Below are 16,378 nucleotides of genomic sequence, written 5' to 3'. Positions count from 1 at the left end.
TTAGGCCCATAATTGCAGGCAACAGTGAGACACCCAGGGAGCTCCCATATTCCTGAGTCCACAGTCTCCAGAACCCCTCCCGTAAGGCCTGAGCCCCAGGCGGTGCCCCGGAGGGCCTGGAGGGAGTGAGTTCAGTGCTCAGGACCAGGCTCGCAACTGGTGGGAACCAGGGATCTGAAACACAATTGTCCAGGGTGAAGGAGTGGGAAGTTAAGTGGCAGGGAAGGGACGGGCCATGAACCAGGACGAGAGAAGATGAGGGTAAAGCCAGGAGCTAAAATTTGGAAGGGTTGGGAGAGAGAGGATGGCAGGAAAGAGAGAAATGACACTGGGGACAATTATTAAACATTTCTCGTCCCTAGGGACGAGAAGAGTAGCAGGAACAGGAATTTGGAGTGAAATCTGAGCCTGCCACCCTTGGACAACCTCTTGTTCTCCATCACATGAGCTGTGGAGATGTGAAGGGGGAATCTGCAGTCAGACCACTGGGCCTCACATCAGCCCGGCACTCACCCTGTGGCGTCACCACCAGGTCTCTTAGCTACCCTATGCCTCGACTGCTTCTTGCGCGAAACAAGAATAATGATAATAGCCATCCCCTGGTGCTGCATACAGATTACTGAGAAGATGGGTGTAGAGCAGTGACCTGTCATAGCTGCTCAGTAAATGTTGGCAATTGTTATTACACGTGTCACTGCCCACCCCCAATGTCATTATGAGAATCAAATGATATAATGCCTGCAATGGGCCTGCCACACGGTCTGGCACACGGTCTGGACCTCAGTAAATGGGGTTTATTTCCTTCATAACTGCCCGTGCTGGGAGGGGCATAATCAATGCCCGGGTTCGGAGTGCAAGATCCAGGAGTCGAGAAGAGAGGAGTGGATGAGAGGCAGTGGGAGTGCCTGCAGCATGAGGCTGAGAACCTGGGTGGGTGGGGGGCTTGGCCCTGTGGCCTGCCCCAGGCCCGAATCCCCAGGCCTGGTCCTGCCCTGGTAGGGTGTTCCCCAGCATGATTAGCGGGGCAGAAGATGGGCCGTGGCCAGACATGCCATTGGAATGAACTCAACAGAGTGGCCTTTGATCTTCTCCGGACAAGCCCAGTTCTTGCAAGGGATAAAAGTCAAGGAGGGTTTGGGAGAGCTAGACTGTGAAGGCTCCTCATCTCTTTGACGTCTTTGCTCCTCTGACACTCTGGCACCAGCTCCCACCATGACCCAACGGTCCTCTGTCACCATCAAGTCCGGGGGCACCCGGAACTTCAGCGCTTCCTCAGCCAGCCTCCTCTCAGGCTGCCGGCCCAGCTTCAGCTCTTTCTCCGTGTCCCAGGGCGGGAAGAGCTTCGGAGGTGGCTTTGGGGGCGGCTTTGGGACCAGGAGTCTCCACAACCTTGGGGGTAGCAAGAGAATCTCCGTCAGCGGGAGCTACCACTCCAGCCGTGCCGGCTTTGGTGGAGCTGGCTATGGGCTGGGTCTTGGGGGCACAGGGTACCGAGTCGGGGGAGCCTGCAGTGGGTTTGGATTTGGAAGTGGGATGATGTCTGGCGCTGGGGGCATCCAGGAGGTCACCGTCAACCAGAGCCTCCTGACCCCCCTCCACCTGGAGATCGACCCGTCTCTCCAGCGGGTGCGGAAGGAGGAGCGGGAGCAGATCAAGACTCTCAACAACAAGTTCGCCTCCTTTATCGACAAGGTGAGAGGCAAGTGGGGTCCCCACCATGAGAGCAGGGGGCTCCCACGGGGATCTCTGCTTTCTGTGCTTTTCTGAGGTCAACTGTGATTTGCCCAGGACCTGCGATCCTGGGGGCCATGCAGACTGCTGATGGGGTGGGGGGGATTGGTTTCCCACCTTACTGAGGTAGGAGCAGAAAAATGTCCATCTCCAGACTCCAGAGCCATCTGACCCACTGCAAGGACACAGCTCTTTCCATGGATGATGATCATGTACAGGGCTTAAAATTAGTCAGCGGAAGGGACCAGCATGGAGGGAAGGGGATCAAAGAACGAAAGGTTATGAGTTTTGTTCACAGCAACGGGCTGGGGTCCCATTTTCCTGCCTGGTTAACAGGGGCACGTCCTCCCGTGGCAACATCCCTTGTGATTTGGGTATCTGGGAATCTGGGTGGTTGGTGAGACGGGTGCTCAAAGCGTTCCGCACTTTTCTTGTATTGAGAGGAAGCTGCGACATCAGTCCTGAGGCCACCCTGCTGTGTGGCCTGGAATCCTGGGGATTTGCCCAGTTCTGGCGAAAGAAATGATTCTCTTTTTGCACCATCACCGGTGCACACCTGAGCTCGTTGTTTTTTGCCTGGGAAGAAGCAAATCAAGGATCTGGATCATTAAGGCTCCATACCTGGGATCTGGAAGGAAGAGGGCAAGCCTACGAGGCCACCAGCCTGGGTTCTGTCTTTGGCTTTACTGCTAGGAGCAGCCATAGCTGCTCGGTCCTCGGTTGAGTCAGACAGATGGACTCTGAGGTCCCTTTGCAGATCTGACGGGCTGTGAAATGTCTCATCCCATGCACCCAGTTCTTCGAATGGGTAAACCTAACCCACAGGACAGCTGAGGCGCTGGTTCCTCACCTTTATCCCCCATGTCACCCCACCTGGCCTGGTGTTTGCACCAACAGACGTGAGATTTCCAGGAGCCTGGCTCTGAGGAGAAGATGTGGGCCCTGCCTTTCTTTGGTTCGTCTGGAGGGGACCTAGGGAAGGAGGGGATGTGACTAGGGAGGGACTCAGAGCCAGGACTGCCTTCCTTCCTCTGACAATGAAAGAGAAAGCTGGGGCCCCCGAGGGGGTGTTGTTAAAGACCCTCTGTAGGCACTCTGCCACCTCCAAGGTCTGGGAGTCTCTGTTCCCTCGTTCTCTGAGGCTGTCGTTTCAGCTTTTCCCAATGGTAGGACTTTGTTTGAGGAGCAAGGTTTTGCATATCCCCAAGGTTGCCTCCCAGACTGAGGAGCAGATGAGTGCAATTCGAGAAATTAGCAGCACAAGACCACAAGGGACCTGAGAGAGCAGAAAAAAGGAGGGGCTTGCCCCAGGCCACACAGCTAGTTGGGGACACAGCTGGGATTGTGCCCAGGTCCCCTCAATGCAACTCCAGAGTGACCCATTCCAGCAACCCTGGAGTCTATGGGCAACCAAGTCCAGATTTTAGAACCAGAGAAAGCACGGCAGAAGGAAAACGCCCATTTAACGGGAATCAGAATCTCACCTGGTAATGTGATGGCCCAGTGTTCTGTTCTTCAGCTCCCACACCTCGACATGGTTTGGTGTATTCAGATGGTTTCCAGCCTCTGTGGCCCTCCTTGCTTCTACCTACAAACCAAGCCACCACCTATCTCCCAAGCCCATTGCACCAACATTTGCTTGGCATTCTACATTCTAGGCTCCTTCCGGGTGGAGGAAGAGGAGGAGCCTGCCACCTGGACTCTGAGGCCTCGCAGGGCCCCACTGCACTGTTAGGGGGTCCTGCATCCCAGAGCCCTTCGGGAGGCTGCTGCCGGGAAGCCCTCACAGTCTCTCATCTCTGGCGGGGGCAGGTGCGGTTCCTGGAGCAGCAGAACAAGGTCCTGGAGACCAAATGGAGCCTCCTGCAGGAGCAAAAGACCACCAGGGCCAACATCGAGCCCATGTTTGAAGCCTACATCAGCAACCTGAGGCGGCAGCTGGAGGGGCTGGGCGGAGAGCGGGGGAGGCTCGAGACGGAGCTGAAGAGCATGCAGGACGTGGTGGAGGACTTCAAGAACAAGTGAGTGGATGTCCAGCCACCCCCATGCAGGGCCTTCCCTGAGGCGCCTGGGGCCGCTCTGCTCTCCGGAAGTGCCCCGTGCAGCGAGGAAATGGGGCGCACACTTAGGGCATGGAGGTGGAGTCAGAACAAGCACTGGGACCCTGCAGTGGAGGGGAGGAGCTGGGTTACAGGTGCCCATAACTCACATGGGCACAAAGAACACGTTATACACAACGACCTCGTAAACTCTGCAGGTTAGGAAAGTGAGGTCTGAGATAGCAACCCATCGTCCAAGGTTATACGGCGGCAACAAGTGAGTTAGGAACTCAACTCACTCCCACATTGTTCAGCTCAGTTCCATTGCTGCCTTACGCGGTGTTCACACATCCACCCCAACCCTGGCCAAGGGGCCGGGGAAGAGAGGAAAAATACACATATTTGCTGCCCTCTCCCTAGAACCACACACACACACACACACACACACACCACTAATCATACAATTATGCTTGTGCCTGTAGATGTGAGTAATTTCTTATTTTTATTGTTCTAATTTATTTCTAATTGTCTTGATCCAAACAAAATAAGTGACTAAAGAAGCAGTGTTGGTTTCTGTTTGTATAACATAGTAAGAGTTTCAGGTTTGAGAGCTGTGCTAACAAGTAGTCGCTAGCCACATGGCTATTTAAATTTAAATTAATTGAAATTAAATAAAATTTAAAACTCAGCTCCTCAATCGCACTAGCCACCTTTCAAGTGCTCAGTCACCACATGCGGCTAATGGGTCCCCTAGTGGATGCAGAAATAGAGCATTTCCATCATCGCAGAAAGTTCTAGAATTTAGAATCTTGGCTCAACCCCACTTACTAGCTGGATGACCTAAAGAAAACTAGCCTCTCTAAGCCCCAGTCCCTTTGTCTGTTAAAGGGGGTATTAATAGCACCCACCTTATAGAGGGGTTGAGAGCATTAAATCAAAACTTAGATGTGTAATACTTGGTGGGGTGCCCAGTGCCTGGCACAGAGGAGATTGTTAATAAGTGCTGGCTAATCTTATTGTATTGATGATGAGGTACATGCTTGTAGTGACGCAGACACAGACAGGAGAAGCAAGCACAGACAGATAATTTATAATATGTATGCAAACATGGAGTAATAGTGTTTCAGTCCAAGAAGGCTTCCTGGAGGAGAAGATGAAAAGTCAAGGTTGAGAAGGAAAGAGGCACAGAGAGGACTATGGGGGGATCTGTTGGAGAGCGTGGTCCGGTCAATGGACGGCAACGTTCCTGTGGCAGGCATGTAAGAGGCCTGTGCAGGGCCACGTGATGCTTGCCCTCTGGCAAAGGGCCTGGGAGCTGGGGAACATAGGAGACAAGGACAGGTGCATGGGATCAGGTGACAAAAAGATTTAACGGAAAGGCGACAGGAGGAGACAGTAAGGAGAACCAGGTCAGTTTTCCCAGAGAACGTGGGAGAAAGGCCAGGACTGAAGACCCAGTGACAGGAAAGAGCCTTTCTCAGATTCTAGTGGACAGAAGAGCAACCCAAAGGCAGGAGAGATCCTGGCTGTGAACGTCATGTGCGACAGTATTGGTGGTTTTAAAAGAATATGGACAGGCCGCTTCATAGATGGGAAGGGGCTCCGAGGTTAAGTGACCGCCCGGGGGACGCAGCTGGGTGGTGAAGGAGACGAAGCCAAATGACAGCTGTCCCGAGCCGCTGAGGGGGTGGGACTCACGGACACTCAGGAGGGTTGGATGGGAAGCGGGTCACCTGGAGCAGAAGGGAACCTTCCTTCTCAGGGATCAGTGAGCAGGGGGCACCTCCACGTGCCCCTGGGGGCAGGGAGGGCGTGGGGTTGCTAAGGACCTGCACACTCTCAGGAGCACAGCCAAGGAAACGGCCTCAGAAAGAACAAGGGTGGTCCTGCGCTGCTGTCCTTTGGGGTGTGGGTTTGTCTGGACAGAAGGGGTTGCTTGATTGATTTGGGATGGGGGCGGGCCCACACGTGCCAAAGGAGCCAGGCCATCCTCGCACGTTTTCCAAGTCTGCTCTGGAGACGCACCATCGCCTGTCCACTATAGCCCCTGCCATCTGCCCTCACCCCCAGAGCTCCACTCCTCACATGGGTCCGCTCCTTGATCCCCCCTGCAGGTACGAAGAAGAGATCAACAGGCGCACAGCGGCCGAGAACGAGTTCGTGGTGCTCAAAAAGGTGAGGGGATGGGGATGCTCCCTCCTGACTGCAGGGCCCAGGCAGCCCTACCTGAGTGACAGCTGCCGCTTAAGCCAGGGGCCTTGCGTGCAAGGCTTCATTTAATTTCCGGAGCAATCTTGGAGGCAGGCTTTACATTACAAGTGAGGAAACTCAGGCTCAGGGAGGCTAAGCAAGCTGCCCACGGTTACCCAGATAATCAGGAGGGAGTGAGGATCCAGGACTCCAGAGTCTGAGCTGTAAATCACAACCCCAGCCCCGCCCCACACGGAGTCCAGTGCGGGGAGAGGGAACCAACTGGGCCTCGCGCAGAGTGCGTCTCGGGAGGACAGATCGGGACAGGACAGGGATCCTTCCTGCTTAGCGGGCTGGGCCAAGGGATGGGGAGAACCACCCCCCAGCTAAGCTGGAGGAGGAGGGATGGAGCAGCAGTGGGTGACGGGGAGGAAGGGGCGGAGTGTGAGGAGCAGGGGATGCCGAGGCTGGGAGAGGCCAGAGGCAGCAGAGGACCAAGTGCCCAGGATGGGGTCATCCTCATCACCAGGAGGGGACATCGGAGATCTCCCCAGGTGGCACCAGCTGATGAGCAGGTGGCATTCCCTAAGAGCTCTAGTCCTCACACCATTTGGACCCCCTGCAAGTCCCACCCCATTGCCTGGAACAGAGAAAGGCTCTCATCCGCGGTTCCTGGGTTCCTGAAGATCTCTCGCCTCACTCACAGACAGAGGGGCTGGTTAAGCGGGAAGGATGGGACCCAGAGTGACAGCTTGTTCTGTGCCCAGGACGTGGACGCCGCCTATATGAACAAGGTGGAGCTGGAGGCCAAGGTGGACGCCCTAATGGACGAGATCAACTTCCTGAGGGCTTTCTATGACGCGGTAAGCGGTGCCAGGTGCTCCCCCTCAGGAGGGCTGGAGGCCGAGGGGCCTCACTGGGCGCAGAGGCTCCCGGCTCCTTCCCTGGTCTCCCCGCAGCTCCTCACTCCATCCCTGAGTTGGAAATTCATGGAGAAGATGCTGCCTCTCCTACCAAGGGAGACCATGAGGGTCCCTGGGGCAGCTGATGGGTCAGACGAGGGGAGAAATTCAAACTTGACCACCTGGACCAGGCATATTCTGTTGGCCAGACAGAAGAACCACCTGTCATTGAATTATGCATGGTTTCCGCAGAACTATCCAACCCACCTGGCTCACCAGGCCTGCTCAGACTTACCTGCTCCTCTTCTTAGAGCAGCTGCAGGGTGAGGCAATTATGCAAACTGAGGCAATTAGTGAGCCCTCAGGTGCTTCTCAAAGTACACGACACAATTGCCCTGCTCTCCTGAAGACAGGTTTTGCCATGTGCCTCTGTACGCCTGACACTGTTCTCGGGGCTGTGAGTACAGCACTGAGCAGAAGCAGTCAAGCCCCCAAGGTCTTGGAGCTTCCATGACGGTGGGAGGTGCAGGCCGCACAGAGAGAATCAAATAACCACACCATTTCAGGCACTGTAGGGGCGACAGAGAAAAAATACAACAGGGGGCAGAGGCAGGCAGACGGTGGGTGAGATTTGAAGAGAAGTCTGAAGGAATTGAGGACTGAGGAATCCAGAAGGAGGCCCAGGTGGCTGGAGTAGAGTGAGGGGAGGAGATGGGGTCGGCAATGTTGCGGCTGGGCCATAGGTGCATCGTGTACCTCCAGGCAGGCCTGGTGAGGACAGGTGATATGCCCATGGGGTTACATATGTTTGGTGCCCAACAGAGGTGGTCATGTTCCAGGAGAAGGGGCATGGGCTCTGTGTCCTCGGGTAAGTTCAGTGACCACCCCACTGCCACCTGGAGCAGAAAAGCATCACCTCCTCTGCTTATTCACTTCAATGCTGACAACCAGTGTGGTGCTGGCTCCGAATTCCGAACAGCAGGCCTCTGGGCTGAGACCCCCTCCAAGCCAGGTCAGCTACTAGGAAAAACTACTCGGGGAAAACAAATTGCCACACAACAACAACAAAATAATTTCTGGAAGCAGGAAATGCGTGAACCAATTGCTAATACAGAAAGGAAAGGGACATTTTCGCTTAGATGTGTGATTTGGACCAATGATTCTCAAATTTTACAGCTCATCAGAATCTTCTAGAGGGCTTATTGGAAAACCAGTCCTGATTTAGCAAGTCTGGGTGGGGCCCAAACTGTTGCATTTCAATCAAGTTCTCAGGTGATGCTGACACCGCTGGTCCGAGGATCGCATCTTGGGAACCACCGCCTTAGGTGACTCTGAAAAGTGATTATTAACAAATTAACTGTGGGTTTACCGTCTCAACAACCATCTTATATGGCCATGAATTTATTTGATCCTCATAGAGAGCACACGAAGCAGTGCTATGACAAGTCCCCTGGGACCCCGCGATGCTATCCAACCCGCTTGGCAGATCCAAGACTTGAGTTTTTCAGTCTGGCGCCCTTTGTGCTATTTCCAGCTGATTTCCATTTCCCATGCCCAAGGAGCAGGGAGGAGCGAAGTCGGGAAACAGGACTGGGAGGGAGCAGAGCTTTGTATCTCCTTCTGACTCAATTTTCTTTCACAAGATGATTTCTTCATTTGGTGTGAAAGTCTGTGTTTTCTCAGAACACGAGACGTCACGGCATTGACAGGTCACGGCAGGGTGCACTTCCTTGACAATGGGAGTGACTTCTGGAGAATTCTGGCTAGTTACCTGTGTTGCTGCTCCCTCTGTGCAGATGACGAGACGATAAAGAACGGAGTAAACTCTGTGACCTCTCTAATGTCCTTCCCAGCCCTTTCAGACCTAAGCAGGATGCCCCACCCCAACAGTGAAAGTGAGACCCTTGATGTCAGGGTCTGTTCCAGCAGCCTAGTCACAGTCTCTCAACATGCATGCACTTGCACATCCACATGCATACATGTACACACGCACATGCACACCCTGCTTCAGCTCTCCTGTCTGGGCCCCGTCACAGGAGCTGGCTCAGCTTCAGGCCCAGATCTCCGAGACCTCCGTGGTCCTCTCCATGGACAACAACCGCAAGCTGGACCTGGACAGCATCATCGCCGAGGTCAAAGCCCAGTACGAGGACATTGCCAATCGCAGCCGGGCGGAGGCTGAGTCCTGGTACCAGATCAAGGTGAGGTGTCAAGGCCAAGTTCATGAAATAATCGTACAGAAATGGGATTTCAAAGGCAAATTAGGTAAGAGCCTTGTCCTCTCGGACGTCCAGTCTGATGGGGTCGAAGAGAACTGAGTTCAGCCTCCAGCAGTACCGTCAGGCCCTGGGGGAACAGCCAGACGAAAGCAGGAGGTGGCCAGTCCTTCTCCAGGGGGTGGATGGACACACCTCCAGTGCCCTGTAGAGGAGAGAGGAGGGACGGTACCAGCCATCAGTGCCAGCAGGAGCAAGAGAGGGAATGTGCATCCAGAGAAGACAGGTGGAACTGGCTGGGGCGGAGGGGCTGGGGGCAAAGGCTGGATATGGGGCACACGGTGAGAGTTTCCAGGTTAGAGCAAACACTCTGAGCTGCGGGGTCACTCGGGGATATGAGATGTGATGCCAAAGAAAACAAACACGAAAGAGCTTTAAAATCAGAAAGCGACAGGCATCCCTGCATGATGCTGAGTTTGTGAGGGTGAGATACTGGTGTGGAGGGAGAAGGAAGAAGGACCAGTACAATTAGAGTCTGGCTGTGGGTGGAGCCTGAGGACACAGCCAGGGGCAGAGCCAAGAGAAAACGCGGAGGGATTTGATGGAGGGGGGCACAGGGAGGCGTCTCCATGCAGCGCCTTGGCAGCCTGTGGGCCCTGGGAAGCCGCCGCCTTCTCTTCTCTGGCCTAACCATCGCTGCCTCCTGCTTCTCCTTCACTCCAGTACGAGGAGCTGCAGCAGTCCGCTGGTCGGCACGGGGACGACCTCCGCACCACCAAGATGGAGATCTCCGAGCTGAACCGGATGATACAGAGGCTGCGTTCTGAGATCGATAACCTGAAGAAGCAGGTGGGGCTGAGCTCCCAGTGCGTCCCATCCGTGCCCCTGTCCCCGGGGCAGAGCTGGGCCTTGTCCTAACTCAGCCCGTGCAGAGAGAAGCCTCCCCAGATGAGTGACCCTCTGGGAATGGAAACCTGCGGTCTCCCACCTCACCAGGGAGGTCAGGACCTTCTTTCTGAGATCAGTCCAACATCATTCCCTCTAGAAAAGGTTCTGTCCTCTGGACGCATACAGGGGCAAAACGTTGAACCACTTTGCTTCCCCACTGCCCAGAGAAGTTCAGCATTGAAAAGGACCCCCAAAATTGTTCTCTCCATCCTGGCTACATCTCAAATTATCCAAGGGGGACAGAGATTAATCTTATTTTTAAAGATGATGAAGCTCCGACCTCCTTTGCGTGAAATCCATTTCAGGAAGTTCTTCCATATTGTTAACCCAAAGCCCACATCGTACTGCATTCCCTCTGGACAATTTCACAAACTCTTGTGTCCTCCCGGCAGTGTGCCACGCTCCAGGCCGCCATCAGTGATGCCGAGCAGCGTGGGGAGCTGGCCCTCAAGGACGCCAAGCACAAGCTGACCGAGCTGGAGGACGCCCTGCAGAAGGCCAAGCAGGACATGGCGCGGCAACTGCGCGAGTACCAGGAGCTCATGAACGTCAAGCTGGCCCTGGACATCGAGATCGCCACCTACCGCAAGCTGCTGGAGGGCGAGGAGTGCAGGTGGGCAGCCTTCTCTCCCAGCGTGGCTCCAACAGATGCCACCAGAGCACTAGCAATGCCGCAGGGCCAGAACCCCACAGTGTCAGGACCCAGATGGAAATTGCAGGGGCGGAAATGGAGTTAAAATGCAGCTGCTGCCTGGAGGCGTCCAGCAGTTGCAGACACTCCCATAGCACCTGTTGGACCCAGGGCAGGGGGCGGGAGGAAAGCTGTCAGGGAGAGGTGGCCTGTGACTACCTGGAAGGCCATAAGGACATTTCTGCCCAGACCCTTTGACAAAGGAGGCCACACTTGGGATGAGCCTCAGCGGCTCCTGTTTACCCAGAGATGCCTACCCTCTGACAGTCCCTCTGCACCTAGTGAGCACGGGCCCTCTCCCCATTTCTCTGTGTATCTTGACTTGATCTCTCTCTAGATGTCCCCTCACAAATCCACAGTAGCTTCCTAAAGCTAATGAGGTGGACGAAAGCCTCGCCAAGCACAGAGCCCGCACGCAGTCAGCACTCAGTGCTGGGTGCTTCAAACACAAAGAACCCAGGGCCCTTTCACTTCTCAGCAAATGAAATGTCCCTTTCTCTCCCCACCTGCAACAGACTCACTGGGGAAGGCGTCGGACCCGTGAACATCTGTGAGTAAATGTCTTGGGATGATAGAAAAGTGGGGGACAAAGTGGAAGCTAATAGCGTCACTAGCAAGGATTTGGTGAATGATAAAGCACGAGCTGGGCAGGGATGGCACTAAGACCTTCTTAGGGGTCCTATGGGGGCCCCTCTCTTCCTTGGCCCTTCCTCCCAGTGGGGTCAAGAGAGATGTGTGGTGACCCCTCACCCCCAGGGCCAGTCCCAGTGGGGTCACATGTCCACAGGAATGACTCCACCCTGGCCCTGGAGGGTTGCAGTTACAGGACGGGACTACCCACAGAGCAATAGGTCTCCAGTCCGAATGCCTGATTTCTCAGCTGGTTCTGGCAGGAATCCAAACTCACATAACTAACAAGAGGCTATCAAACAGGCTAAATGTACAGACCCGTATTTAGAATTGAAGCAAATTAATTGAACAGGTAGAGTAGCGACTGATCCGGCTTGGCCTCAGCTCCCAGGGGAGCTCCCCGTCTGGGGAGGAGTCATCTCACAGATTACCCAGCAGGACTTAGGCGGCATCCGTGGGGCCCCGAGTCCTGGGCAGGGGAAGGAGAGGCCCCTGGGCCCCATGGGGGTCAGAGCACGTGAGGGAGGCTGGAAAACCAGGATCAGGAACTTGAAACCAATGAATAAGAGAAACAGGTGTGCCTCCCCTGGGGAAATGGACACTGAGTGGGGCAGCCAAAGAGCCATCTTGGAACATTTGACAGGCTGCGGAGAGCTATGTCCCGAGGTAGTGAGCTCCCCGTCGCTGAAAGCATTGAGCAGAAGCTGAGTGATTGCCTCTCAGGGATGCAGTCAAGGGGATTCCAGCCCTGGGGGAGGGCCATCTGGACGGCCTTCGGGCGTCTTCCAGCATGGGAGTCTGTGATCCCCGCAGAGATGTGAGGCCTCGCGGTCCATCCACTATGAGAGCCCCTGGTCTTAATGTGGAATGAACACAGCATAGGAGCCTAAAGCCTCGGTTCCTGGCAGGTGGTGTGACCCTGGGTGTGTCACTTGCTGTCTTGCACGTCCGTTTACCCCTCTATAAAATGGGGGTGATCTTAGCAACGGGTCCTCTCCGGCCTGTGAGATCCTCGTGATCACAGCTGTGAAAGTGCTTTGAAAGTTGTGACGCCCTGTGTGCGATGCTCACATTGAGGCAGCGTGGGATGGGGACGGGGAGTCCCTGCCACCTGCTCTGACCCTGGCCCCCGGGGAACGCGGAGATTCCTGTTCCCTGAGGAAGTGCCCTGGAAGGGAGCTGGCCTGGGCGGGAGATCCAGGGAGGGTGGCTCTTGGGAAATCAGAGGAGCCTGCCATGCCCCTGTGCCTTCTCTCCACAGCCGTGGTCTCCTCCTCCGGGGGCACAGGCTACAGCGGGGGCGGCGGCCTCTGTGTGGGCGGGAGCGGCTATGGCGCTGGCTTCAGCTCCACCAGTGGCCGCAGCATGGGCGGCAGCACCTCCAGCATGCGCATCATCTCCAAGACTTCGACCAAGAGGAGTTATAGGAGCTAAAGGCCCCACCCTCGCCTCGGCTGCCTCCCCGCTCAGGCCCCAGCTCCCAGCCCTAGGGCCTGCCGCTTTGCTGACCCGCCCCCCACGCACAATCAATAGCAGAAGGCACGGGGAGCAGGGAAGTGGCCTGTGAGTTCTCAGGTCACCTCGTCCATCGCTCTGCCTCCAGACAGGTCCCCACAAAGGTACCCCACTCGCTCCTCATCCCAGACCCTCCAGGGTCCACAGGCATCCATTCCAACTAACACTGCCTCGATTGCTCTGTGCCAAGACCAGGGCAAGGACTTGGCCCTTCCAGAGCGTGGGTGCAGTGGCCTTCCTCTCTCTGTCTGACCCCCATCCACTGCGGCCAGAGTGCTTCACTGGGGGGTGGGGGGTTAGAACAGACCTGGTGCCCCCAAAGAAGTAGGCGCAGTCTGCGCCGGAGCCTCCACCTGTGCGGCTTCTCACGCAGACAGAACGCTTTCCTACAGGTCGCTCAGGCCAGGGAATGTTGCAAACCCTGCCTCCATATTGCCTCCTCACCTCCTTCTTTGTGTCCTCACCCGGGCCCCCAGCCACTTCCCCTGTCACCTCCCACCAGCAGAATATTTGATGAGAAATCAACGCCCTTCAAAATAGGACCAACTCGATGACTCAGACTGGAATGGAATAATTTTATCAAGAACTCGAACGTTCTCCATGGCCTGGGGCTGCGTTAGCTGATAGTTCATAGCCAAATTCCTTCCAAACTGGCCCCATTTAAGCCAACATTAGAATTACTGTCCCAAACCAAAATTCCCATGAGGAAAGGAGGCCACGTGAGGGCGTGTGGACGGCTGCTCTGCACCAGACGCCTGCAGCAGAGGCACCAGGAAAAGGACCCCCCTTAGCCTGTGTTAGGACCCCGTGGGAGAGTTCTCCTGCAAAGTAATCAAGGCTCAGGACCTGTTTTCTTTCCTCTGCAGTAGCCACGTCTCTCTTCTGGAAAGTCCCTTTCGTCTCTACCTCCTTGTCCTCCTCTACCACCCAGCGTCCACTCGCAGCCCCTCTCCTTGCCTTTATTTCTCGCCTTTCCCTCTTCCTTTTCTTCCTCTCCCACTCATCTGTTTGGCAATGTTATTTCCTGCTCTCTCTCCTGACCTTTCTTTTTCGATCTGCCTGTCTCTGAAATGTCCGCGGTTTGGATTTGCCCATCCCCACCAGCCCTAGCCAGAACCGAAACTCTTGAAGGCAGTCCACCGGACTCCCTGCCCCACAGGGAGCCAACTGGGAAGAGGGGCGCTATCTGTTCCTCGCACAGAGCGGACGCGTTGCTCAGCCCCGTGAAGGAAGCAGAGGTGGGGGTGTAATAGGAGAGTGGGGTAGGCCGGAGACCTTTGTGAGGCTGGCATTCACGGGGTGATTTCCTTACTTAGTCTGAAGAGTTAGAAACCCTCAAAACACCTGCCAGGCATCAAGATCAGAATGCGTGCCAAGGGCAAGTAGAGACTGGCGCCATGCTGCTGACGTGAGGACAGGAAGTTCACTGCTTCAGAAAAATGTCCCTCCCATGTGGCTCTGATCGTTTCAAACCCTCCTGAACTGCCCGCTCCCTGTGCCTGCCTGTTTCCTGAAATAGCTTCAATAAAATGTCACCGAGCTTTCTGGGTCTTGGCTGCGTCTGTCCTGCCTCACCCTCAGAAGGCAGCCTTGGAACTGGTGTTCTCTCCGAGCAGGTGCCTTCTGCCCACAACCCATCCAGTGAACCGTCCAACATCCGCTCACAAGCTCTGGCCCTGGGCTGCAGGGAGCCCAGCACGGTCACTGAGACCACCCGCCAGCCCAGGTGCAGTGGGGGAGGCTCTGCTGTGTCCACATGGCTCCCGTGAGCCCTGGCTCACAGCTCTGCCCGCTGTCTCACCCATTCCCTCTGGCAGGAGTCTGCTCTCCGGTCTGGCTTCTTAGGGTCACCATCACTGTTAACACCATCTCCTGGGCCCACTTCTGTGATGCTTACTCCAGTGGGGAATGAGAATCGCCTTCCCCTTGGGGCCAGGGTGGCATAGTGGTTAAGTTCGCACACTCCACTTTGGTGGTCAGGGGTTCGCAGGTTCAGATCCCTGGGGCAGACCTACACACCACTTGTCAAGCCATGCTGTGGCAGCATCCCACATACAAAATAGAGGAAGATGGGCACAGATATTAGTTCAGGGACAATCTTCCTCACCACAAAAAAAAAAAAAAGAATCACCTTCCCCACACCATGCACCAGGACCCCACCCCTCTCCACCTCTGCCCCCCCCCCCCCGCCCTTGGTCTCATGTCACACCCCTTACCTCCCCAGGTCCCAACCTTCCCTCCAAGCACTCTAGGACCCAAAGTCAAGACTCTGTAAAAGGGGTCAGTGTGAAATGTCACAAGTAGACCGAGAATTTCCAAGCACAAGAAACTTTTGAGTTCCAATCTCCTAATCTGCCGGCGGGGAAGCCGAGGAACAGGGTTGACGTCATGCATATAGGCGGCAGACCCCCGAATCCTAGTCCAGGCTTCTCTCCACGGGAGCAGCAGAGTCTGGTGACATCAGAAAGAATGAGACTGAATCCCAGCCTATCAGGGACAAGCTGTGTGGCTTGGGGAGTGATGGCCACTCACTTATCTGTAAAATAGAAACTACATCATAATGTCATGAGAATTAAATGAGATAATGGATGGAGAGCTCGGAGTGGTCCCCACCCAGAGTAAGCACCCAATAGATGTTACTATTACTATTATTGCCTTGATTTTGACCTGGAACAAAGTCACAGTGTGGAAGGGAAAGACCAGGCAGCCACAGCAGAGGTTTCACGGATGGGACTGATGGAAAGAGGGAGGGAGGAGAAGCGGAGGGGGAGGCTTCAAGCATCTCCAAAGAGCTGTGACCCAGGTGCTGGGGAGAAAGCCTGTGTTCTGCACCCACCTGAACAGTTCCAGAGGACAACGACTGTCCCCAGAGATGTCCTCGGGCCGGAGCAGGCTCTGTCTACCTCCAGGAGGCTCGGGATACAGAAGAAAGGGAAAGGAACAGTGACGTGGAACCCCAACCTAGTGGCTGACATCATCGCATGTTTTGGGCGAGCATCCCTTCTTCTTCGTTGCTCAAGCACAAGGCATCTCCTCTTGAGGCCCCTGCAGCTATTTTGGACCAAACGGGCTCTGGAGACAAGTCTATGTCTGGAGCCTCCTATCGCAGGAGCCCTAGCGAGACGGGGGGTGGCTGAGCCAGAGCCAGGACCCCGCCTGGCCTGAGCAGGGGCAGGGCCCAGCCAGCTTAGGGAGGCTTCTCCAACCCCAAAAGCCTTCCTCCCTGGGAGCTTCTAGGATCACCCAGGAGCCCGTGGAAGGCCCTCGGGTCTGGAGCATCTGCAGAAAAACATAAAAACAGCCTTGGGGAAACAGAGCATCCTCAAGCTTGTCTAATTTAGACTCTAGTCCGGAGCAGCAGGGTGTATAATTCATGCTCCCCACCCCATGAAATGGCACAAAGTCCCAACTCTCCCTTTCCTTGAGGCCGAGCCACCGCATACACCCAACACATCTGCCCAGTTGGCCCCTTTCATCACCCCCATAAACAAGGAAGGAGGACAAATGGGCCTTTTA

The 16,378-nt window shown here is 55.4% G+C and overlaps 1 protein-coding gene across 1 annotated transcript; it reads left to right on the top strand.

Moving 5' to 3' along the window:
• The first annotated feature begins 168 nt into the window (after nucleotides 1-168).
• Nucleotides 169-14,403, top strand: LOC103558884 (keratin, type II cytoskeletal 5-like). The gene is made up of 9 exons (XM_008532115.2): nucleotides 169-1,692; nucleotides 3,544-3,752; nucleotides 5,885-5,945; nucleotides 6,728-6,823; nucleotides 8,899-9,063; nucleotides 9,802-9,927; nucleotides 10,419-10,639; nucleotides 11,233-11,267; nucleotides 12,609-14,403. Exons 1-9 carry the CDS (start codon nucleotides 1,213-1,215, stop codon nucleotides 12,779-12,781), a joined length of 1,566 nt encoding a protein of 521 aa, XP_008530337.2. The 5' UTR covers nucleotides 169-1,212; the 3' UTR covers nucleotides 12,782-14,403.
• Nucleotides 14,404-16,378: the final 1,975 nt, after the last annotated feature.

This window comes from Equus przewalskii, chromosome 5, assembly GCF_037783145.1.
Source record: "Equus przewalskii isolate Varuska chromosome 5, EquPr2, whole genome shotgun sequence".
NCBI lineage: Eukaryota > Metazoa > Chordata > Mammalia > Perissodactyla > Equidae > Equus > Equus przewalskii.
The sequence above is the reverse complement of the archived record's forward strand: the minus strand, read 5'-3'. Positions and strand labels throughout refer to the sequence as shown.